At 48.8% G+C, this 24,653-nt stretch overlaps 2 protein-coding genes across 4 annotated transcripts in view; both read left to right on the forward strand.

The window, feature by feature from the left end:
* LOC102937799 (peroxidasin-like) overlaps window positions 1-5,068 on the forward strand; it is a 66,051-nt gene extending 60,983 nt beyond the window's left edge. Inside the window, exons 21-24 of one of the 3 annotated variants that reach the window (XR_006285308.1) lie at window positions 1,116-1,209; window positions 1,762-1,879; window positions 2,942-3,670; window positions 4,347-5,068. Coding sequence is in view for 2 of the 3 variants with exons in the window: in XM_027822301.3 (XP_027678102.2) it covers window positions 1,116-1,209; window positions 1,762-1,857 (190 nt within the window). In the remaining variant the exon portion in view is untranslated. Of the gene's footprint in view, window positions 1-1,115; window positions 1,210-1,761; window positions 1,880-2,941 lie in introns of all 3 variants that reach the window. The other 2 variants (XM_027822301.3, XM_043526606.1) reach the window with 2 other exon arrangements.
* A 3,735-nt stretch (window positions 5,069-8,803) lies between these two features.
* On the forward strand, window positions 8,804-24,123 carry SRMS (src-related kinase lacking C-terminal regulatory tyrosine and N-terminal myristylation sites). Its single transcript, XM_037915892.2, has 8 exons — window positions 8,804-9,189; window positions 16,233-16,354; window positions 17,631-17,797; window positions 19,101-19,242; window positions 20,264-20,422; window positions 22,202-22,383; window positions 22,940-23,096; window positions 23,826-24,123. The coding sequence occupies exons 1-8, from the start codon at window positions 8,834-8,836 to the stop codon at window positions 24,017-24,019; spliced, it is 1,479 nt and encodes a 492-aa protein (XP_037771820.1). The 5' UTR covers window positions 8,804-8,833; the 3' UTR covers window positions 24,020-24,123.
* The last annotated feature ends 530 nt before the right edge of the window (window positions 24,124-24,653 follow it).

Below are 24,653 nucleotides of genomic sequence, written 5' to 3' on the forward strand. Positions count from 1 at the left end.
CTGAATCATAGAATATCAGGGTTGGAAGGGACCTCAGGAGGTCATCTACTCCAACCCCCTGCTCAAAGCAGGACCAATCCCCAACTAAATCATCCCAGCCAGGGCTTTGTCAAGCCTGACCTTAAAACCACCTCCCTAGGTAACGCATTCCAGTGCTTCACCACCCTCCTAGTGAAAAAGTTTTTCCTGATATCCAACCTAAACCTCCCCCACTGCAACTTGAGACCATTACTCCTTCTTCTGTCATCTGCTACCACTGAGAACAGTCTAGATCCATCCTCTTTGGAACCCCCTTTCAGGTAGTTGAAAGCAGCTATCAAATCCCCCCTCATTCTTCTCTTCTGCAGACTAAACAATCTCAGTTCCCTCTGCCTCTCCTCATAAGTCATGTGTTCCAGTCCCCTAATCATTTTTGTTGCCCTCCGCTAGACGTTTTCCAATTTTTCCACAGCCTTCTTGTAGTGTGGGGCCCAAAACTGGACACAGTACTCCAGATGAGGCCTCACCAATGTTGAATAGAGGGGAATGATCACGTCCCTCGATCTGCTGGCAATGCCCCTATTTATACATCCCCAAATGCCATTGGCATTCTTGGCAACAAGGGCACACTGCTGACTCACATCCAGCTTCTCGTCCACTGTCACCCCTAGGTCCTTTTCTGCAGAACTGCTGCCGAGCCATTCGGTCCCTAGTCTGTAGCGGTGCATGGGATCGCCAGGTGAGAGCCCAGTGAAAACAAGAGAGAATGAACATTGTAGGGGCAGATTTTCAAAATCTCAGGAGCCTAAGGCCACTCATGCAAAAAAAACCTGCCATTGCACCTCTAATCAGTATGTAGACTCACCAAAGCGTAAGGTGGGGGTTTGCACTCTCAGTCGTGGTAAGTGCCTGTGCAAATTAGGCAAACGGTTGCATGGATGTTTCACCAGTGACTCTTGGCTCGTGAACCATTGAGAATCTGCCCCTTAAACTCCTTTTGATTTAGAAAAGCAGGAACGTTAAACACAGAACCTGGGTGTACAGCCAGGGTCACGCTTTTAAATACCTGCATAGCCAGGAAATTCAAGAGTGAACATTTTCACCACAGCCTTCACTTTCTCTGCCACTACTTATAGAAATGAAGAGCCTTCCCACGACCGTTCCTCCCAGCGGGACCTTGAGTCCTTTGTGGCTGACCTAGAAAAGACCGTCTCTTTCCTACGGAAACAGGTAGGACTTCATAGTGCACCGGGGCTCTTCCCCTCACCCACCTGTGAACAGGATGCAGAGCCCTGTATAAAGCTGCCAGGTGTAGTGTGTGTGGCTTGTTCCCTCCCTCAGAAGTGGGAATGACTGAGCAGAGGGAACTAGGGGTAGCCACAGGAGCCTGAGGGCAGAGAGAGGAGGGGAAGGGCAGGGCTGGTAGGAGACTCTTTCTGGGTAAAGATTACTTTTGGGGGTTCTCAGGGGAACAGACTCCATCCCAGAGTCTGGAGGTCCAGGCTTGCATCTTCCATGAGCCTGTCTGGCCTTCTGAAATGCCTCCAGAATGGGACCCATTCTCAGCATCCCTCTGTATGCATCTGCTTCAGCTGAGACCCAGCAGTGCAGAGGCATGTCCAAATTGCACTCAGCCCTGGGAACGAAACATTAACCAGCCACCTCCTAATCTCAGGGTGCACTCAAGTTTGGGGAGTGCAGGCTGCAGAATGTTGGGTGGGGAGAGGAGCTTGGAGAATTCCCCACCGGGGAGCTGGTGCTATCTTTGTCCTGCTGTCCCAGGTCAACGTATTAGAAGGTCAGCTGAGGTGGTGGCATAGAAGCGCTAATGAATATAGACGGTGGAAGAAGACTGGAGAAAAATGGAGAAAAAGATGATGACCCCATTTGCTAACGTGAGGTCAGAGCATGTCAGCTGGGCTGCCAGCATGGGAGAGGGTGCAGGGAAGGATAGACAGATTGGTACCAGACTGCTGATTATTATTATTACTATTTATTTGTATTATCATAGCACCTAGGAGCCCTAGACATGGCCCGGGACCCCACTGTAGTAGGCCCTAAAGAATTTACAATTGAAGTACTGTAAATGGATTTAATTTACCCACAAATAATGCCCCCAAAAGGGTCTCCAGAAGGCCATGTGGCGATCTCGGGTCACAGACCAGGGTGGACAGAGGGACTCTTATATATACCTTGTACAGCTGTGTTCCCCTGTAACTCAACAATAGCTGTAGATGGCTGTTGGCCTGTGGACTACTGCTCCTTCTCGTGTTAGCAGCCTTGCTAGCTATCCTTGCCATACCCCAAAGCCATGTGCCCTCCATCCAGTGCGCTCCCTTCATAAGGAGTGGGGCCTGGTGGGAAGCAGCATGAGCTCACTTAACTATTGTTCTGCCTAAGGAAAGCACAGTGGAGATTCTCACACCTTGGAAGGAGATTAAAAATGGCCCAGCTGGCAGTACACTCAGTTTAAGAGGCAGGAGCTGTGACCAGACCAGACCAAACTAAACCAAACCAAACCAATCCAAAAGCAAGTATCACAAACAGGAAGCCCCTACTCTGTGCGGTGGTGCTGCCCATCAACCACTCTAGGGCCAAGGACAGGCAGATTGCACACCTGTGCAGCGCGTCCCCAGGAGCTGTCCTCTGCAGAGAGCCAATGTTTGGGAACCCTATTTGGAAAGAATGAGTTTTAAGCTAGCTCAGATCATTTACAGCAGAGGCTGGAAAGCTCGGTTCCCAAAGAGCGATGGTGGAGGACAGAAGGGGTAGCTTATACGTTAGAGGGCTCTGGAGCCTCTTGGTTGTATTTGATAGGCGCTGTTACGCTGCTGTTTGCATTGCAATAACATCTAGATGCCCCAGCCCCTTGGTGCTAGGTGCTGTACAGACATGTAACAAGGAGATGATTCCTGCCCCCAAGGCACTTACAATCCACCCGGTCTCTTTTCCTCCTCTCTAGGTTATTTCAGGTGATCTGTACACTTCACACTGCTCACCTCTCAGCCAATCTTCTCCACTCCAAGAGGGCCCCAACATGACGGCCAGTGAGAACAACGTTCCATCCAGTCCGACTCCTCCTGTACCACTCCACCCCAGGGCAGCTGTGCTTTCCCTGGTACCTGACTCTTCGCACTGACAGCTTAGAGCCCCTGAACCGTCTGCCCCCCTCCGCCGCAGGGGAAAGGTGTTCCTCTCAGCCTGCAAACCTCTGAACTGCCCTATTTTAGGCAAGCAGACCATGTGCTCCTAGGATCCTGCTTTTCACTAGCAGAGCCCTCGCTCAGAAAGCGGAGACAAGTTAAAACTGCTTCAGTGCCCTCATCCTGTACGCTTTCCTCCTCCCGCTGCAGATCACACTGCCTCATTGGCTTTTGCAGCAGGTATTCCAAGGGCACCCAACCCCATTGGGAACATTGCGCACCTACCAACGCTTCGCCGAGACGAGCCGTCTCAGACAGCAGGGTCAGCAAGGATTTGGAAAATCTGATCTCACATGTTTAAATTAAAAAAAAAAAATTCTCTTATGTAATTGAGCAAACAAGAGCTTCCGGGACTGTGAAGCACTGCTGGCATGGCCTACAGTTAACACAAGCAGTGACCAGAAAACCCCCCATCCATTGGAAATATTCCTCCCTTCCTGGGCCTAGAGTCTGGTGCACGGGAATGCGGTACTGGAAACAGAAGGGAGGTCAGCTTACCCTTGATGCTTTACTCTCTCCGTCATTTTAAAACTAGTGGAATCTCCCCCAATTAAATCTCTGCGAGTGAATCTACCTTTTCCTGCCCCGTGGTCACAAACTTTTCTTTCGCTCTGGACGGCGCTCTCCAAGCTTCTACCTTTACGCGTTTTAGCTGGGGGGTGGTTTCCATTCGTCTTTACCCTCCTAAGGATTTCAGCTGGAAGATGTATTTACAGTGTAAATGTAACAGGACCTGACACACAACCTCAGATAATTAAATGCAATAGCCCTCTAGTTAATAGCCAGGAGCGGCTGTGTTCCATCAGTTAGCTATTTCGAGAATACTGTGTGCGGTATTTGACACATGAATGAATGTAAAGTGTTGCTTGTATTTATTATTCCCAGGTGCTCCACAGCTAAACAAGAAATATGTAACCAGCTTTTGGGGTCTACTTTGGAGGTGCTTTCCAGTGGTGCTATAATTTATACCCAGGTGACTCCAGGGCAGCCTAAAACTTGTCAGTCACAGGCAGATAGTTTTTGCTAACAACATACCTGAGTCCTTAGTAGTTCTCTGTTCTTCCCATCATTCCTTTCTTTTTCCCACCCTATATCCTCCCCCTTCCCACAGTACAAGGATCATAAACTTTTCCAGACATGCTTGTTCTTTTTTCTTCTTTTCAGGCCTGTTACTGAATCGAAGGGACCCAAAGCCTGTGATGCCCCTGCTAGGACTTGGAAGTTATTAGGAAAATAAAATGATGCTAGAAAAGGGGTGTGGCTGATGAGATTTTATCAACTATTTCTTGGTGTGCCAAGGTGGGTGAGGTGATGTCTTTTATTGGACCAGAGGATGGTCCAATAAAAGATACTGGCTCGCACACCTTGTCTCTCTTGTATCCTGGGACCGGCAGGGCTACAGTGACCCTGAATACATAGTTCTGTGGGACTGCAGCCCTCGTTAAAAAGAGCAAGGGACACATGTGCTGATACCAACTGTCCAGCTTAAATGCCTAAAGAAGCCAGGGCCATGGTGGATTTTTCTCTCGATGCACGTGGTTAAGGAGTGTGGGCGCGTGTGGCGAGCGTAGTGGGAACAGCAGAGTTGTCGGAGGTGTTCTACACACATTCCAGTGGGCAATGTGGAACTTGCTGTCTCTTTCCCCTACAAGTTGGAACCCCTGCTTCCCCCCCTTCTTTGATGCCTGCTTGTATACTAGAAGTAAGAAAAGCACCACTTGGGGAAACTCCCTAAGCAGGAAATCCTCTCTCCAGTGCCCGGTGCTCGTGCAGATGGTGCGTGCTGGGCAGGCTGATGGGCAGCCATCAGTGGACCCTCTCAGGCCAGGTAGGGCACATTTGTTTTGCTTCTTCCTTGTAGGTGGGGAGTGGAGAAAGGGGGAAACGGTGAGGTGGCAAAGTTTGCAGACGATACTAAACTGCTCAAGATAGTTAAGACCAAAGCAGAGTGTGAAGAACTTCAAAAGGATCTCATCAAACTAAGGGACTGGGCAGCAAAATGGCAAATGAAATTTTAATGTGGATAAATGTAAAGTAATGCACATTGGAAAAAATAACCCCAACTATACATACAATATGATGGGGGCTAATTTAGCTACAGCTAATCAGGAGAAAGATCTTGGAGTCATCGTGGATAGTTCTCTGAAGACGTCCATGCAGTGTGCAGCGGCAGTCAAAAAAGCAAACGGAGTGTTAGGAATCATTAAAAAAAAGGATAGAGAATAAGACTGAGAATATCTTATTGCCCTTATATAAATCTATGGTATGCCCACATCTTGAATACTGTGTAGAGATGTGGTCCCCTCATCTCAAAAAAGATATACTGGCATTAGAAAAGGTTCAGAAAAGGGCAACTAAAATGATTAGGGGTTTGGAATGGGTCCAAAATGAGGAGAGATTAAAGAGGCTAGGACTTTTCAGCTTGGAAAAGAGGAGACTAAGGGGGGATATGACAGAGGTATATAAAATCATGAGTGGTGTGGAGAAAGTGAATAAGGAAAAGTTATGTACTTGTTCCCATAATATAAGAACTAGGGGCCACCAAATGAAATTAATGAGTAGCCGGTTTAAAACAAATAAAAGGACGTTCTTCTTCACTCAGCGCACAGTCAACCTGTGGAACTCCTTGCCTGAGGAGGTTGTGAAGGCTAGGACTATAACAGGGTTTAAAAGAGAACTGGACAAATTCATGGAGGTTAAGTCCATTAATGACTATTAGCCAGGATGGGTAAGGAATGGTGTCCCTAGCCTCTGTTTGTCAGAGGGTGGAGATGGATGGCAGGAGAGAGATCACTAAATCATTACCTGTTAGATTTATTCCCTCTGGGGCACCTGGCATTCGCCACTGTTGGTGGAAAGGATGCTGGGCTGGATGGACCTTTGGTCTGACCCAGTATGGCCATTCTTATGTTCGGCATATATTCATGATTACAGACCCACCAGTCCATCCTTCCCCACAATTCCTATGCAACAGCCTGGAATGGTTCTTCATGGAGCCCAGGTCCATGGTAGATGGGGAGAGGACACAAGTTGGGTTGCACTTATGGCTCTCTGAGCCTTTGGGGTGGGGCAAGATGCCCTTAAAATCTGATCAAGTTTTGGGGCAGGCAGTTTGGGTATCGTCAGAATCCTGGGGAGCACGCAGGGACGCTGACACCAAGCCATGGGATTTGCACATGTTGGTTTGCTACCCTGTGTCGCCTCTTCGTGGTGTTTTCTGGACTCCTACAGCTGCCTTCTGTGGCGGCTGTGAAATGGGAATTACCTGTCTGTCTGTACGACAGGAAACCCAGTGTGCTTTACTAATGCGGCACCTTGAGACACTTTGTTCCTCGTAAAAAGCAAATTTACCAGCCAAATGAACTCGCGTGTGAATTTTTGCACTCAACATCACTGGAGTTACAACTTTCATAAAGCTGTGTGTGTGTGTGTGAGCGAGAGAGAGAGTGTGTGTTCGTTCAGTGCTCATGAGCATTTATCCTGAGGAGAGCTGATAGCGCTCTACTCCGACCCCATCCCAGGTCACTTAGGAACCCGTTGGCCCCACTTTGAGCAGCTCTGTGGACTCTGGAACAACAGTTCATAGATTCCCAGGGCAGAAGGCACCGTTGTGATCAGTGTATAACACAGGCCAGAGACCTGCCCCAAAGCAATTCCCAGAGCAGATCTTAGAAAAATATCCAAGCCAGCACTTGGCAGCTTCAGAATAAATCAGCGAGTGGAGGGGGGATTTACTACATCAGGGAATGGAGGATTGGCTACCTAAGGGGTGTGCAGTTTAAGGAATGTAACTTTATAATATATCTAGTGAGTAGATGGCTCTCGTGACCACAGGATCAAAATGGCTCCTGTGAGTTAAAAGATGCAAAACCACGACAGATGCAATTCCTAGAGCCAAACTCAAATGAAAAGAAAAATTGAGATCCAGATAAAAGAGAGAGGTTTTCAGCTAAATTTATAATGGTCTGAATTTTGTTACTGAAGTGGCCTTAAGTCAACCACTTAAGTGATCTAGTTTTGCCACTTAGTTGAAAATTGCACCTTAGGCAGTCCAGATTCACCACTTAGGTGCTGTGGTCCTCTTGAGTAGAACTCTTAAATAGCTGAGACCACTTAAATGGCATAATTATTCAATAAACCTCTGTTCAAACCATTACAATATATCTCTTCCTCTCTCTTTTTTTTTAAACCACTTCTTTCAAACAAACAATTTGCATCCTGAAAACGAACCAGTGTCAGCCATGGAATTCCAGAGACAATTATAGCTAGGTTTCAATTCAATTTTTATTTTTTTATAATTTCTATGGATAATATCGATGTTTATGTTTAAACATTTTTTTCTGATTTTTATCAATTTAGATTTTCACACTTCTGGGAAATTATGCGGGGGGCAGACAATAATTATTTAATTGCCAGTAGACGTTGAGATTCAAAAAGTTACAGCTTTATATCTATTCAAACGCAAGGTTAACATCTCACGTCAAAATATGCAATGTAAATATTTTTAAATCAAGCTCTAAGTTCTCCAGCAGCGTTTTTTCTTACTTTGCCTTGCAGTGAATTTCGGTCATCGATGGAAATATTTGTTTGTTGGTTTGCGTGTGTACAGTGAAATTGACATCTACCACTATTGACCAGTCCTATCTCTCCCACCCTAACGATGGCAGCGGAGGACAAATAAGAGGCACAAAAGCTAGAATGCAGGGAGAGCTGATCTCCTGTCGAGAGACATGTAAATCTCACTTCCATGGAAACTCCATGCAAACGTCAGCCCATTTCAGCTGGGACTTTTCACATTACATAGCAAACCTGAGGCCACATAAACGGTAAACTCCGGACAAGAAATGCAATAAACCTCTCCCTTTTATTCAACAGTCTATGGATTGCACCCACAAAAGAGCTCCAGTTTAAAACAAAAAGCAAGGCAGTTGCAGTGCAGGGGGAGTTAGAGTGCTCCAGACAGGTAAAGCCGGACGTCAGAACCTGCCCAGGAGGAGGGCTGTAAGGGCCGAGCAAAAAAATATTTGAGGCAAAAATCCAGACCACTCCAGCTGAAAACCTCCCCCTCTTACATTCTCTCACTTGCTGTCTCTGGAACTCCTGTTTTTAACTCTAGCACATTTATAATATAATAATTTATATGAGATAATTTATCTGAAAGATCCTGCACAAGATAGAGGGAGATTATTATTTAACTGAGATTTACTGCTTGTACGTACGAGTTCCTCCTACCTACCAGAGATTTCTGTTTGTCAGTAACTGGTAACTACCAGAGCATATTTTTGGTTAATTTCTAGTTCAAAAGATTCCCTTGCTTCTTAAAGTGTAAACAGAGTTGACTAATGAAGCAAACTCCAGCTGTGATTGTAAGGCCAGATGTGTGTGCAGGTCTGAGCCTATGGCTCCAGCCAGCAACGAGTTACACCTGATCTTCTCGTTTCACTTTCAGAAGTAGGAAGTTCTCAGCTAAAGACAGCACAGGTGCCTGTTTCAGCACTGAGCTGGCATCACACGCCCCTGAGCGTTGATTCGAACAGATGATGTGCAGAGCTCAGGACTAAAGACATGGGACCAAAAGTCCCTGCTCTGCTGTGGAGAAATGCTATAGCATAGCGGCCTCACGCTTGGACACAGCTTTGTTGGGAACAGGGATGGAACAACATGTCAGGAAGCGCTTGACCTTCCTGACCTCCTTGTGGAACAAACTCTGGCCAAACACCGTCTCTGCTGACAGGCCCTCACAGGGGGATTTTGCGCCTGATCTTGTCGCCCTGCGGCCAGACCTAGAGCCAGATCCTGTCCTCCCCAGCTCCTCTCTCTTTAGTGCGCTGTATGATTTCAGAGCCAGGAGTGCAGAGGAGCTGAGCGTCAGCCGAGGAGACAAACTCTGTGTCCTCAAAGAAGAGGGGGAATATGTCTTAGCCAGGAGGCTTTCGGGGGAACCAGCGCTGGGCTACGTCCCTACTAATTACGTGGCAAGGATCAACAAGGAAACCTCCCATCGGCTGTAAGTACCAGCTCTTCACTGTGGCTTGTGTGGGGATAATCTTTTGTAAATGATGCACAAAGCAGGGGGAAACTTGGCAAGCTGGATCTCCCGGCACCAGTGCTATATATTGATCTAAGGCCTGGCAGAACTGAAAGCTGTCCTCCCAGCTAGGGACAAAGAACAAAGGCTGGGCCTGCTGCCTCTACACTGAGGCTGTCCCCGATCAGCTCGAACTGTAGCATTGTCTTGTCTCTCTTTTATTTGTAATTTGCATTTGGTATTGTCAGTAGTCAGGGCCTACGGCACACCACGGTTATTGGGCTGCAGGTGGAACTGGTGCATTGCACAGTTCCAGGCCAAACAGAGAGATGTCTGAGCTGTTTGTTCTGTTTGTACAGCACCTAGCACAATGGGGTCCTGCTCCAAGCCGGGGGTTCATTGATGCTCCGGTAATACAAATAATAATGATCCCTGGCAGGTGGCTGCCAAGGGGCTGCTCCGCTCGCAGGTTCTGTACTGCTGTTGCTGTGACGGTTAGGGTGTGATTATTTTCTTTTAACTGAAATAGTGATGCTGGTAAAACCCCCAGCCTGTACACATTGATACCAGTCTGAAGGGGTCTTGTCCCAGGTATAGCTGTTCCCCTTCCTGTTTGAGAATACACTGTGCCAGGATACATCACCTTTCCAGTGGTATAGCTGCCCTTTAGACGAGGGGGGTTAGACTGGTTTGATTAAACCAATGTGAAATGTGTGTAGACAAGGCTTTTAATCCCCCTTTGTGCTGCATCAGTCCCCCAAACCGCTGCTTGTCCTCTTCTCCCGGACTGCGGGCAGCAGGCTGTGGGGGATGAGGCTAAGCAGACAGCTGTGGCAAGCTTGGCAGAGGGAGGCAGCTGCCCTGCTGAACCCCCGAGCCCCACCAGACAAAACCCCTGTTTCGGCACAGCCATGGGCCAGTCGAGTTCTCCAGCTCCAGCACTGGCCCAAGGGGAGGGTGTTGTGGAGCTCCAGCAGCAGCAAGCTACTCTGGCAAACCACTCCTCCACCCCGCCAACAGCTCCCCAGCAACACCTTCACAGCTGCTGATTTTAAGGTTAGAACATTAACCTCTTCCTGCCCAGTGGGCGGGTGAATTTACTATTCTATAAGGCAGCGTTTCTTTCCCCGCTCACAATGATCCAGGTCCGACGTGCTTTGTGAAGCACACCTGAGCCACTTCCGTTCTGCCAGTATCAGGCCCATGAGTCAGTCAGTACCATTAGCATATTACACACACGCTGGAAGCAAGCATTGCGAAAACTCCGAGTGAAGTCCCAGGAAAAGTTTCTCCTCCGGTCTTTCAAGTCCACTCAAGTGGCAGCTGAGCTCTTACTTATCTTCCTGAATATGGAGTCAAAGCGGTGGAATGTGGGTGACAGCATTCGATACACACCACAGTCAGTTTTCAAAGTGAAAGCACTTTGCATTTTAAAATAAATAGGGTTCCGTTCCATCTCACTGAGATCAGATAGACAGGACACCGACCAAAAAAATGGTGGTGGGGTACGACCAGAATACAGGGTTTTCAGCACTGATGAACTCGTTTCTTTTCATCAGGCTCCAGGTAGAGCTGGACTGAAAAATACAAGAAAAAAATGGATTTTTGGGGAGGGTTTTCATCAAAATGAAAAAAATTGTGTAGATCAAAGGGATCAGCAGTTTCTCAACAAACTGGTTTTGCCATTTTTGAATTGTTTTCCCTAATTTCTTTCTTTCTTTTTTTTTTTTTTTTTGTCCAGACAAAAAATCTGGTCACCAGATTCAATCTGAATTCACAGGTAGGGTCGGTCACCCCAAACCTGCATTTTTTCAGTGATTTTAGTATTTGCCAAAAAATAAAAATTCCCCCAACTCTCCACACAACCCCATCCAAGCCCTAGTACCAGTGGCAGGGTGGGCATTGTACCGGTAGCCATCAGTACAGCCCGATGCCTGTCAGATGCCAGGGGCATGACACTTGTGTAGTCCAGACCCTCATCCACTGATTGGGGCTGGGTCAGTCTTTACCAGCACACCTGTGTTGCACACCTGTATTACAGGTGGCACATGGAGTAAAGGAACCCACCTTTTCTTGCTGGTGGTATCAAACCTCAGTTTAGATCAGGAGTGACAATGTTTGTGGTAGTGCTTGTCTAGAGCATAAACCTACAGTGCAGTTTAGCTGTTACAACTGGCAACGCACCAGGACAGCAGAAGGCAGGTTCAGGCAAAGCTTCGTTGACAAATTCATTCATGGGCCCCGTGAAGAGAGTAGTTGATTTAGAATAATTCCAGGAGAGGAGTAAACGTCATTAGTACTCTTATGTGGAGGACATTGATCCTTAACCTGTGGAGCGTGCTTGGCTTCGTTGATGCTATGTATTCCTCACTTTCTTGCCTCACCAATTCATAGTTCCTTTAATAATCTGCAGCCAGCAATAATCTGTGTGGCAGAGAGAAATTAGTGGGGAGTATGCACCAGCGTCCCGATTTCTGAAAAGCGGCTTCTGAGTTTGTTACCAAATAGTCTTGTGAGTGCAGTTTTGCAGGAGCAAAGAATCTGATCTCACGGAGTCACCCAAATCACTGGCTGCACCCCCACAGCACCTGGTAGAGTGGGACTTTCAGAAGCAGTCACCTAGCTCATTGGTCTTCAAAGTTTTTGGATCGGGCACTCCGCGGTGCCACCGAAGAAAGGAGAGGGAAGACCTGCCGTAGGCGTGCTGCCGAAGAAAAAAGGAGGCAAGACCTGCCACAGGCGTGCCGCTGGAGGGGAAGACCTGCTGCAGGCGAAGAAAAAAAACGGCGGAGTGCTGTCAGGTGACACTCCTCCTGCCATGCACCCCCTGGAATCTTCTGGCGCCCCCCCTGGGGTGCACGCACCCCACTTTGGAGACCACTGACCTAGCTCACTGAAATCCAGTGGCAAAACTCCGTGTCTCCATGGCAGAAGCCTTGTGCCGCCGCTGAATGCTTTTTGGGACTCCCACCTACGTACTCACATATTCTCAAATACACCTGCAATTGTTTGCACCCTACCACCTGCCCCTAGTTATCTGGGGGTGCAAGACTGACGGCTGAGTTGAGGCCCATATATAGGGCCCGACCAAATTCACGGTCCATTTTGGTCAGTTTCACGGTCATAGGATTTTTAAAATCCTACATTTTATGATCTCAGCTATTTAAATCAGAAATTTCACAGCGTCATAATTTTAGGGGTCCTGACCCAAAAAGGAGTTCGGGGGGGCGGGGCTTGCAAGGTTATTGGGAGGGGTGGGGATTGTGGTACTGCTAACCTTACTTCTGCACTGCTGCAGGAGGCCGGCTGCCTTCAGAGCTGGGCAGCTGGAGTGCGTCAGCTGCTGGCCGGGAGCCCAGCTCTGAAGGCAGAGTCACCGCCAGCAGCAGGGCAGAAGTAAGGATGGCCTGGTATGGTATGGCCACCCTTACTGCTGCTGGAGGGGCACTGCCTTCACAGCTGGTCACCTGGCCACTAGCTGCCGCTCTCCGGCCACCAGCCGCTGCTCTCCAGCCACCCAGGTGTAACACAGCAGCCGGAAGGCCAGGGTCTGCAGACGAGCTGCCTGCTCCCCGCAGCGTGTTTGCTCCGCACCCTCCTATGCAGCCGGGCAGTGGGTTGTCTTCACCTGCGGCCTGCCGGTGATGCTGTGATTCTGCTCCCATTGCAGGTGGGGGTCTTGAGGGCACCGCCTGGCCCCATGCCTGGCAACCTAGATTCATTTTTCATTTACAGGGTGTATGTGCGCTTGCAGCTTGCCCAGAAACCATCACGCTAAGTTAAGAGACGAGAGGGGGGACTATGCTAACAGCCTGGGGGGGAAGCAGCTTTCCTCAGCTAGCCGGGTGTATTGCGAGTGAGCCGGTTGCGGGGGAGCGAGATGAAGAGCCTGTCAGATCCACACCACATCAGTGCTTGCAGCTGAGGCAAATAATCCCTTTCCATCTCCCTTCTGTGCAGTTACACCAACCCTGGGCCCCAGGACAGGCTCAACCTGTCTTCCCCCCTGCCCCTCCCAACAAGAACAAACAAGAACAAGAAACGCCAGCTGTGCCTTGGGCTGAATATACCACGCTGCTGGATGGATCAAGTCCCTGGTAAATGCAGGCTCAGGGGTGCCATTCACCCAACACCTTCTGGGAGCCTCTCCCAGTGCCTGCGTGGGGGTGTGCAGGGATACTAACAGACCCTTTTACTGCTCATCCCTTTGTAACAAACACCAGTGCAGCTTTCTGCAGCAATGGCCTCTAGTACCCTGGCAACCGCCTTTACTCACGTATTGGCTGGGAAGCGATGACCTCTGACCCTTTCCCAGATGATTTTTAACAATAGATTTGCACAAATTATAGGAGTAGAGGAGTTGGAGGGGGAGGATGGAGCCGGGATCCACTTGCATCCATCAGAATGCCTGACCGGCAGGATTTTAGGAGCAGTGCAGTTTAGGTTAGTACTTACATTGTAAACTCCTTGGGGCAGGGACCGTTTCTTTCTGGGTTTGTACAGCGCCTAGCACAATGAAGCCCTGCTTCACAACTAGGGTTCAGAGGCACTATGATAATACAAATAAATGATGTAATAATTAGAAGAGTGGTGAGAAGAGACACATGATATTGTTCCTGGCCCCCTGAACCCTTACACACACTGAATGGCCACGTATACATTTGTGCATACACATTTTAGTAGCCATGCGTGTTAAGATGGGATAGTCCTGGTTGGAGACAAGGCTGGCTCTGGGCAGGGACTGTGCAAAACGTCCCTTGTGTGGTGTTTAGTGAGCCCTCCACACTTAAGGAGCTTGCAATAGTTCTGCTGCATTCTGTGTCCAATTGCAATTGGCTCTGCCTGTAACAACGAGCTTCCTGGAGCCCTGCCTGCACTGTGTCTGGGAAGCTCAGCCCTTAAAGGTCCTGTCCCCAATAGCACACCTAGCACAGCTCTGCCCACAGCACCTCACATCTGACCTGCAGCCCTGCCTTGCTATTCCAATCTTAGACCTCCTTTGGTCAGAGACTGACGATTGTACGGCATTTTGCCAAGCACAAAAGGTAGTTTTGTGACGGGCAAATAGAGGAAAGACCACCGGCACGTTTTCACTTGTGACCTAATCCAGATTTGAACCTGGATATTCTAGAACTGAAGGGCAAATAAGTGCCTTATTTTAGGTGCTACCAAACCCTTCTAATTCTTCCTGCTTCCTTAACTGCTGAATTAAGATCAACATGGCCGGTATCTTTGGTGGAGTTAAGTGTTTATAGCAGACGCCATTGGTTCTAAAGATCTGCTCTTATCTGGGGCAAAGTGCCGGGCTTTCCTGTACTCTCCTCCGGAGACCAAAGAATGAAGGAAATAGTTTGGCATTAACAAGCTGTGATACCAGATAACAAAAGGCCCCGGTGAAACTGATCAAATCATTCAGCAGCCTCTGAGCGCAAAGGTTAGTGATGACATCAGAGGGTGTGATTGTTTGTGGTGCGATTGTTTGCAGGTGCTCCTGTCTCTGCACTGTAAATCAGCTCTTCTGCTGCTCATTAGGCAGTTGCACAAACACAAATAGTGATAACCACAGGTAATGTGGGCTGGAACCCAAGAACCAGCATCTCTGCTATTCCAGCTCGGTGGGGACATGGGGAGAACGTCTGGCATCCTGATCTTCTGTTCAACCCTGCCACTGGGGGGTTGGATACAAGCAGTTTCTGGCCAACCCTCAGCACTGGCACTGGGGACTGGGGTTTCTGCTCCCTTTGTGCCACATGAGACATACAAAGCCTCTGCAGAGGGCAGGGAATGAACGTAACATGGTTGATACCCAAGGGGAAGGAAGCTGTGTGGGAGACATTAGGAAAACAGTGTGTGCGTCTGATGTGACCAGTCCAGGGAGTGACATTATAAATTAAGAAATTGACATCAATGGGCAGCTCCTTCAATACTGGGGCGCATGCCTCCACAATGGGGGTGGGTGAAGCTAGCAAACTGCACTGCTGGCTTGTACATGTGCAGCCACAATGTACATTACTGAACTGAAATCGACATCAGAGGGCAGCTCCTTGAGTACCCGTGAGCATGAGCACTGTAAACTGGCAAACCTTGTCTCTGGCTTTCACGTGGGCATCCCTCGCACCAGGCGGTCAGTGGGCTAAGCAGGGCTGGGTTACAGATGACGAGGTCTTTTCAAAACAAAGGAAATGGTTGGTTGGACTCCGCATCCAGCCCCACGTCCATGCTCACATGAGCATACGCAGTTATGCACCAATTTAACCCACTAAACGCCATTCCTAAGAAAGTCCGGAGCACGCCACTTCAGCAACACCCAAACAAGTGGTAAATATGCAAATTAACCCTGCCCGCGGGTGAGGGAAAGTCACTTTGCCCTCTTCACATCTAGGGGGAGCCGGAGACCTTTATTCCCTGCAGGCCTCCTCGAACCTGGGCTGATACATGCAAAGGCTGGTCTGTGCCTGTGCTTTGTGCATTAACCTAGCCCATGCAGGTTGTTCCTGCTGCAGCAGACAGCTCTTCTTCTAGGAAAAGAAGGAAAAGGTGCATTTCTCTCTTGTGCACCCTGGGCACTGGCCACCCCATTTTTTACTTGCTAGTATTCAGGGGGCTGGAGTTTTTTTGCAGCACGTCTTTTATTATCTGCCTTAGGAGGTTTTACGGGTGCCCATCACTCCCGTATCACACCACCTTCTGCATAAAACACAGCAGTGCCCATGAGCCCACCTGGGGCAGACCCTCAGCTGGCGTCAATCAGCATAGCTCTGTCGAAGTCCGTGCAGAGCTGCTGACTGACCCCAGCTGAGGACCTGACCCTCCGTCGCTTGTCCCCTGGCGCATGCTATGGCTAAACGGAGCCAGCTGCAGCCACACGGTGCAGAGCCCAGCACGGTTCACGCTGCCCATTTCGGTGCATTATTGGGCTTTACTCTGACTCCTCTCGTTTCAATGCCTCTCGGGGCCCGGGTGCAGAGAGGGTCTGTCCTGAGGGCTCAGTCGCTCTGATCGGCCATTTGTCTTTCTTGCAGCTGGTACTTCAGTGGAGTCAGTCGAAATGAGGCCCAGCAGCTCCTTCTCTCACCGCCCAATCAACACGGCTCCTTCCTCATCCGTGACAGCGAGAGTAGCCGGGGGGAGTATTCTCTGTCAGGTAACCCCCAGCACTCTGCAAAGTCCGGCCCTGCTGCTGTCTGTGGCTCATTTCTGCCCTCGCGCCACGAAGGGGGCTCAGCGCTGCCCAGGAGCACAGGGTGGCACAGCTGGTGGGGAAGGGAAGTGAAGATGGTCGTGAGCCACCTACCTCCATCCAGAGGCCAAATTCACCCCTGGCATAATTTAGAGCAGTCTCAAGGCACTTTTTGGTGGGGTCAGTTTTAGGTTCCTTTCTCTCTCGGTCGCCCTTCCCTGGGCTGTGCCAGCCCCAGCTGTAGATTTGGTAAGATGAGGGGAAAGGGAAGTGATCAGCATGTACCACATGCAAGTGGGAGAAGCCCCTGGGTGAAGGAACGTTCTGCCTGTGGAGCTGGGCTCACCAACATGCAGGAAAGAGCAGGGATGTGTTTAAAGTAGTTTATAGCATCTTGTTAAGATGGATTCACTTCAGCTCTGAAAAGGGACAGAAAGCCACTCCAATGGCCATTGAACGCCCTGCGTATCTATGCAAATATTGATCGCTGAATCACTGTGGGAAAGCAAAGTACAATGCTCTCATTCAGGGATATGAAAGCCATAAACAATTTACAGCTTCATAAGACAGCTTCATAGCCCTTAGCCGCAGGGTTTATTTCCAGTGGATTGTTCTATTGATCTGTGGATTATATAAAAAAAGAAATTCCGGCTTTAAGCTATCAGGGCCTGATTCAGGTCTCATTTACAGTGATGTAAATTCATAGATTTTTAATGCATCACTTAGTCTGACCTTTGGCATGACACAAGATGAAGACCCTCACCCCAGTAATTTCTGCATCACGCCCATAAACTCTGTTTGCAAACTTGCGTACAGTGATATTCAGTCTTGATTGAAAGACTTCAGGTGATTGGAGATCGCACCATGTCCCTGGGTAAATTGTTCCAATGGTTAATTACCCTCCCTGTTAAAAATTTACAGCCAGTCTGAATTTGTCTAGCTTTAGCTACCAACCATTGGATCTCGTTGGCCTTGGTCTGCTAGATAAAGAGCTGTCTACTATCAAATCTCTGCCATGTGTTACTATTTAGAGACCATTTATAGACCAAGTCACCTGTTAACCACCTCTTGGATAAACTATCTAGGCTGAACTTCTTTAGTATGGAAGTCAGTGTTGTTACTCTGGTGTAAATGAGAGCCAAACTGAGGCCAGAGCCAGCAATGCTCAAGAGGGAACTAGTGCTGGTTGCATGGGTCACTGAACTCTGTTTCAATTTCTCCTTTGGTTTTTCCCTTGCAGTCCGTAATCATGCTAAAGTCAGTCATTTCCGGATCTGTAAGGAGCCCGACGGAGGTCTGTACATACAAAAGGGACACACTTTCCCCAACATGGAGGAACTGCTCACCTTTTACACCATAAACTGGAAAGTTGTACAGAGCCCCTTGTTACAGCCTTGCATCCCTAAGGTCTGTGTACACAACACTAGCGTCAACTAGTTTCTTTCACTCTTACCCTCATCTTAAACCTGATGCTCACCATTTGCTTGCTGGCCTTGGCTGTTTTCTTTCTTCGTTATTTCATTTTAGTCTTGTAACTTGTTCTGTGATTGTGATGGGGTAGGGAGCAGGTGATTTGCTAGGGGATATGGTGGCCATTAGAACAGAGGCATTCTGAAGGACAACGCAGGCAGTTTCTTGTAGAACTGGTTGCATTCTTTTTGTTTGGGAGCCAAAAAAAAAAGATGAATCCGAAAACTATAAACATTCTCCAGTGGGAGAAATGGGGCCAGAATGAAAAAAAAAAGTCCGTGTTCATTCTGCCAACAGAAATAAAAAAGTCTTTCAGTGAAAAAATGGTGAAAATGAAAAACGTTTTTTTCAGCATTTTTTCACAGAAATGTGTCCATAATTTTTTGAGCAGCTCAACTTTCGACACTTTATTAAATGAAAGCTTTAAGTGTCGTTTTAATATAGCTGCCCTCTTATCCATCCATCAGCCTCTTTGCTTTCAGGCTCTGCTGTGTTAATTATAAGGTTAAGGAGTCTCTCTTGTTCTGCGGCTTTTATCTGGTTTCCCTTTCTTCAAGTTGAATTGCACAGGGCTTTCTCAAATGCTTACTCCATATTCAAGGCCATCTTTAAGGTCATTCGTTCCAATTCGGAGTGAAAAAGAATTTGAAATGTAGGAACTTCCTCTGGAACAGAAACTCCAAGTTTCAACCAGCTCTACCGAGAAGTTTAATTTGCAGGGGACAGAGACCAGTTTCCTATAGCTTCACTGAGCACCCTCTTAACATACAAATCAATATTAATGGTGCAGATGGGATGGTCTCTCTGTGATCTGAGCGGCTGCTTCCTGCTACATACCCCTTCCAGCAGCTTCTCTGCCTTCACGCTTCCTGTGAGACCTAACTGCCTCCCGAGAGAAACCAGAGCCCTTAGTATCCCTTGAGCCTTTGTAGTTCCTGGTCCTAAAATGGTGGCAGATCCTGCAGTCTCCAAGTTCTGTTCTCATGGGCATCTCTGGCTCCCAAATGGGCAGCAGCCACAGCAAAGGATTCTGGGACACATCTGAGGGTCAGAAGTGCACATGTAACTGAGGAGAATCAGGATGAAGAGGTGCTGTTTGGGACTGGACTGGATGCTGACTTCGGTTGCTTTCTCAGCCTATGCCCAAGTCTGCCCTGGTTCATAAAGCTGTTTCTACCTGACTAGCTGGATGGCATAGGCCTGAAATGAAATGTTCTGTGTCTCTATACGTTTAATACAGACACCTCCAATGAGAGATGCATGGGAACGGCCCCGTTCAGAATTCACCCTCGGGAGGAAACTGGGGGAAGGATACTTCGGAGAGGTGTGGGAAGGATTGTGGAAGAACATGGTCCCAGTTGCCATCAAAATCATAAAACAAGGTGCGTGGACGCGAAGGCAGGGAACATTAACCATGTGCCACCTTGCCTCTTTCACTCACTGCCATGAAAGATCTCTCCAGTCTGTTTCATTTCCCCCTTGATCACCCAACCTTTCATGTAAACAATCAGACTGAATAAACTAACTGTCGATAGGATTTCCTGCCTGGCTTAGTCGGGCAACCCTAGCTCAGTAAGGCTACTTGCCTGGAAGCGAGGTGCATGCCAAAGCATCCACACATCTGCACACACCCATTCGAAAATCCGGTCCTATCTACGCTGAGGCCTTTACAAAATGGCTTCCTTCCCCCTTACCCCCCATCACTCTGGAGGCCTCATGGTAGGACACTGCACTGTTGTGTGGAACAGGGGCTCTCAACCTTTCCAGAGTACTGTCCCCCTTTCAGGAGTTTGATTTGTCTCGTGTACCCCAAGTTTCACCTCACTTAAAAACTCCTTGCTTACAAAATCAGACATAGAAATACAAAAATGTCAGAGCACACTAGTACTGAACAATTGCTGACTTCTCATTTTTACCATATATTATCAAATAAATCAACTGGAATATAAACATTGTACTTACATTTCAGTGTATCGTATATAGAACAGTATAAACAAGTCCTTGTCTGTAAGGAATTTTAGTTTGTACTGACTTTGCTAGTGCTGTTTATGTAGCCTGTTGTAAACCTAGGCAAATATCTAGATGCCTTGATGTACCCCCTGGAAGACCTCTGCGTCCCCCCAGGGGCAGGCTTACCCCAGGTTGAGAACCACTAGTGTGGAAGGCCCTTCTGCACTCCGCAGCTACCTGAAAATGGCATCTCAGTCCTAACGAGAACAACCTCAATAAATGTTATTGTTAATGAGCTGTGAGGGGATGGGGTGCGTGAGCCGTGAGAGCCGCGGAGTGGGGGCGGGGCTGGAAAGCTCCCGCAGCCACATGGAGAAAGGCAAGTTATGAAAGGCAGGGATGAACGTAGCGAGAAACGCACTCACCCCGGAAACGTCTCGGCTTCCTCCACAGCTGACATGAAGGCGGAAGACTTCACCAAAGAGATTCAGAACCTGAAGCGGCTGAAGCACGAGAGGCTGATCCAGCTCCATGCAGTCTGCTCTGTGGGCGAGCCCCTGTACATCGTCACCGAACTCATGAGGAAAGGCAACCTGGAGAGCTACCTCAGCGGTCAGTACCACCCGGCCCTGAATGCCAAGCCCTGCGCAGGGAGTCATAGAATCATAGAACATCAGGGTTGGAAGGGACCTCAGGAGGTCATCTAGTCCAACCCCCTGCTCAAAGCAGGACCAATCCCCAATTTTTGCCCCAGATCCCTAAATGGCCCCCTCAGGGATTGAACTCACAACCCTGGGTTTAGCAGGCCAATGCTTAAACCACTGAGCTATCCCTCCCCCCGTTTGGCAGTGCCGCTCTTGGAACTCAAGTCTCCCAGCACTCAAGAGCACCTCGAAGGGACTGCAGGGCCCAGGCGGGTGCCTCCGCCCTGCCCAAATTCAAACGGCAACAACGCGCTACTGTCAAAAGAGGCAGCCCGCCGAGCTCTGCTCTCATTTACGTTGGGGCGAAGGCAGGGCCGCTCCACCCCAATCGGAGCAATTCCATGCTTACCTCAGTGTAACTGAAAGCAGAATTCAGCCCCGGGTACATTCTAATTCACCATACATCAGCCAGGGACAATTCGCCATTTTTAATTTTAAACCTCTTACAGAAGCCCTCGCCCCTACCACCGGTAACTATGCAATGGGCCTCTTTGCAGAAAAGTCTCAATAGTCCTGAGCACCCAGATCTGAATGTAAGGCCTGGTCTTCACACCATTTTTTGTACTGGTATAACTCACTTGGTCGGCTATGATTGTTTTACTGAAATATATATACTAGACTAATACCTCATGTGGGTTATATCCGTATAATGCTGTCTTATTCCAGTACAGTTTATTCCCCTTCCTTTATGGAGGGCGGTACTGCTTGGACTATACCGGTGTAGTGAAAACAGTACAACTTGTGTATGTCAACAAGGCATAGGCTTCCTCAAAGCTCCTGCAGGTTTGAACTCCTGCTGTCGCTTGACGCCCCTCTCTAAGAAGAGTTGTCGTGGCGCATTGAGACATTCGCGCAGTCCGAATGGCGTGCTGCTTCGTTGTTCACCGACTCCAAAGGAGGTTGTTTCACCGGGGGACTGGGAGAGTGAGTTTTCAGCTCCCCAGCCTACTCGGCCACAACCTCTGTCGGAAGCGAATTGCCAAAACTTGTCCCTTGGGCACTGGCATCTGAAACGGATAAAAAGGCAAGTCTCCTGTTGCCATCTTGATGAGTCAGCCCTGAAACTGCACGAAGAACATGCCTGTGGTGTTTATTTCTCTCATTCTTTTCTTTCATTCCCCCAACCAGGAAATAGTCGTTAGGGAAACAAGTCACACAGCTCCCAGCTGGGACCTCTTCTTTACTAGGTAACATCCTCCATTGACTAATGGGACCTCCTTTGGGGCTGTGGATCCAGCAAGACTCATTATCCAAGGAGCAGCAACTCACAAGCAGGATGGGTTCTGAAACACAACTCCCAGCCAAGAGTTAGACTCCATGGCTCATGCTCCTAACAGTGGCTCATACTCCTACCATACTCCTTATGAGGACCACCTTCCTCACTGCAACAGAGCTCACGGGGTCCAGCGCCTGCCAAGCACTGAAACACACACTTAACTTTACAGACATGGAAGTCAAGGGGAACCTGCACGTGCTCAAAGTTAAGCGTGTGCGTGAGTGCTTTGCAGAAGTGGGGGCTGAATAACAAAGGCTGCACACGTTCATAATGTGTTTATTTTGTCAGTTCCTAGCAGCAGGTCTCTTTCCCAGCAAGGATGTACTGATTCCATAACGTGCTCTGTGAGGGTTTTAATGGATCAGCCTAAAACAGAAAGTGATTTTGGTCCTTCAATCACTGGTTTAACAGGTCTGGAAGGGAGGGCTCTGAGCACACTCCACCTGATGAGCATTGCTTGCCAGGTGGCCGATGGGATGACGTACCTTGAAGAACAGCACATTGTTCACAGGGACTTGGCCGCTAGGAACATCCTTGTGGGAGACAACCTCACCTGCAAAATCGCCGATTTTGGACTCGCCAGGCTCCTCAAGGTTGGTCTGCTGGAAGCTGTTGGTCCCTTTGCCTTGCTTATTTCCACATTCCCTTCCCTGTCCCCAAGGGGCTCCCAGTTTCAAAGCCCCAATTCACACTGGAACCTGTTAGCCCCATGCTTGAAGCTTTTACAAGGTGGCACCATCCTACCAGCTGGTTAGACTTAGATACAGCTGATTAACTGGCCAGAGGGGTTGCCTTTGAATGCCACAGAACAGACAACTCCACCTCTCCCCAAATACTGACTTTTCTGCCTGCCTAGAGGATGAGAAACTAGCACCAGGGATCCAGCCTTGGCTGTCCCAGGTTGACAATGCCGAGAGCTACAGCTAGACCGAGGTACTGAAACATGGTCTCCAGTTACATCGCGTGTGGCAGGACACAATCAGTGTCGGCCCTGAAACGAGTGCACCGTTGGAGAGAGAGAGCTGTGGGGCTAGTAAGGGTTACTTGAGATAGCAGCTTAGGCTTCTCCTGCCCCCATGCCTTTGAGAGAGGGGATATTGTGTTTGTTATTTCCCCTTCGCTCATGGCGCGTCTCCTGCTGCTTTTTAGGACGATATTTATTCCACCAGCGGCAGCACCAAAATCCCAGTGAAGTGGACAGCACCAGAAGTAGCAAACTACCACACCTACTCACTGAAATCTGACGTTTGGTCCTATGGGATCCTGCTCTATGAAGTCTTCACGTATGGGCAGACCCCGTATGAAGGTATGGTGCCCACCCTTCCCCCTCCTCTTTACCAGCTGTGCTGCCTTTCGAGGACACTGTGCCACGCTCTTTCAGAGAATGTCCTTCAGGGCGCGTCTACACAAGAAAAGCACCTGTGGTCGCAACTCTCGGAACCCAGGTCAACTGACTCGGGCTCGCACTGTGGGGCTAAGCATAGACATTCGGGCTGGAGCCCAGGCTCTGAAACCTGCCGAGGGGGGAGAGACTTGATCTCCGACCTGAGCCCTAATATCTATCCAGCTATTTTCAGCCCTGTGGCACAAGCACTGCCAGCCTGAGTCAATTGCCCCAGACTGAGACTTGGTGCCGCGGATTGGTTTGGTTTTTTGCAGTGTAGATGTACCCTCGTTGTGCTCCCCTTACACAAGGCTGCTGACCTCTGGCTCCCCGCCTCACCGACATCCAGCAGATATCCCTGATGAAACGTGTGCTCCTGCCACCCCGCCGTCCAGTCTTCCTGCCAGGAAAGGAGGCTTTCAGCACAGTGCATGGAGCCGCTAGGGCACAGCCAGGAGGCAGCCTTGATAGTTGCTTGACACAGGTTTCACTACACATGGGAGGTGCACTTGATGAGGGATCGAATGGTGATGAAGAAGCCGTTCCATACAGGCCGGCTAGACTTTTCACAGCCACCCTGAGCCATTTGGGGGGATAAACTCCACAACGTGATGGTGAATAGGGTCATTGGAGTTTCTTGTTTCCTTACAGGAATGACAAACCAAGAAACCATACAGCAAATCAGCATGGGCTACCGCCTCCCCCGGCCAAGCACTTGCCCTCCTGAGATCTATATCGTCATGCTGGAGTGTTGGAAGGGCAATGCTGAGGAACGACCCACCTTCCTCGCTCTGAGAGAGAAACTCTGCTCGATTTACAGACGGGCGCACAATTCGCTCTCCTGATGGGAACGGCCCTACGCCTCACCCCCGTGATTATTTGGGGTTCCATTTCCCACACCCACCAAGCATAGCAGCACTGCTGGAGGTATCCATTCCATTGACTAGCCTGTGCAGGGCTTGAGGCCAGCGGGCATTCTTGTGTTGCACGTTTCAGATGAAGATACACAAGGCCTTCTCCTTAGGAGGGACAGAAAACCGTGCTCCATTTTGGAGACTTTTAGCCTCCTTGCTATGGTCTGGCTGTGCCCTCCACAAGAGGACTATTCATTATAGATGCGGTACAGCAAAGATGTCACCCTGGGTATAAGAAGTTCTTAATCTAAACAGTACAGCAGGATTTCACAAGCTACCCGCTGCGTTGAAAGTGAAGTTTCCTGTTTACTTTGTCTGTGTAAACTACTGATTGCTATGGATTTATTCATGATGTGTGTCTGATTTATTTATTGATCAATGCATGTAAACCCACTCAGTTTTCACAGCGCATGCGGACAATGTAACTCTTCAGAGTACTTGCTAGTATCAGTGACAGGATCAGACCTGACCGTGTTGTAGTTCACAGCAAGAAAAAGCCATGTAAAGCCCTGTTTCCTCATGGGGGTTCAAAGACATCCAGGCATCCCACATATGGGCAGCGTTT

Source organism: Chelonia mydas, chromosome 13 (genome assembly GCF_015237465.2).
Source record: "Chelonia mydas isolate rCheMyd1 chromosome 13, rCheMyd1.pri.v2, whole genome shotgun sequence".
In the NCBI taxonomy this organism is placed as follows: Eukaryota; Metazoa; Chordata; order Testudines; family Cheloniidae; genus Chelonia; species Chelonia mydas.

Excerpts from the sequence above, each read along its gene's own strand:
- SRMS (XM_037915892.2), top strand. The coding sequence starts at position 8,834 with ATGGAACAACATGTCAGGAAGCGCTTGACCTTCCTGACCTCCTTGTGG. Across the intron at positions 20,423-22,201 it reads CCTGGAGAGCTACCTCAGCG|GTCTGGAAGGGAGGGCTCTG; the intron begins GTCAGTACCACC and ends CTGGTTTAACAG. Across the intron at positions 22,384-22,939 it reads GACTCGCCAGGCTCCTCAAG|GACGATATTTATTCCACCAG; the intron begins GTTGGTCTGCTG and ends GCTGCTTTTTAG.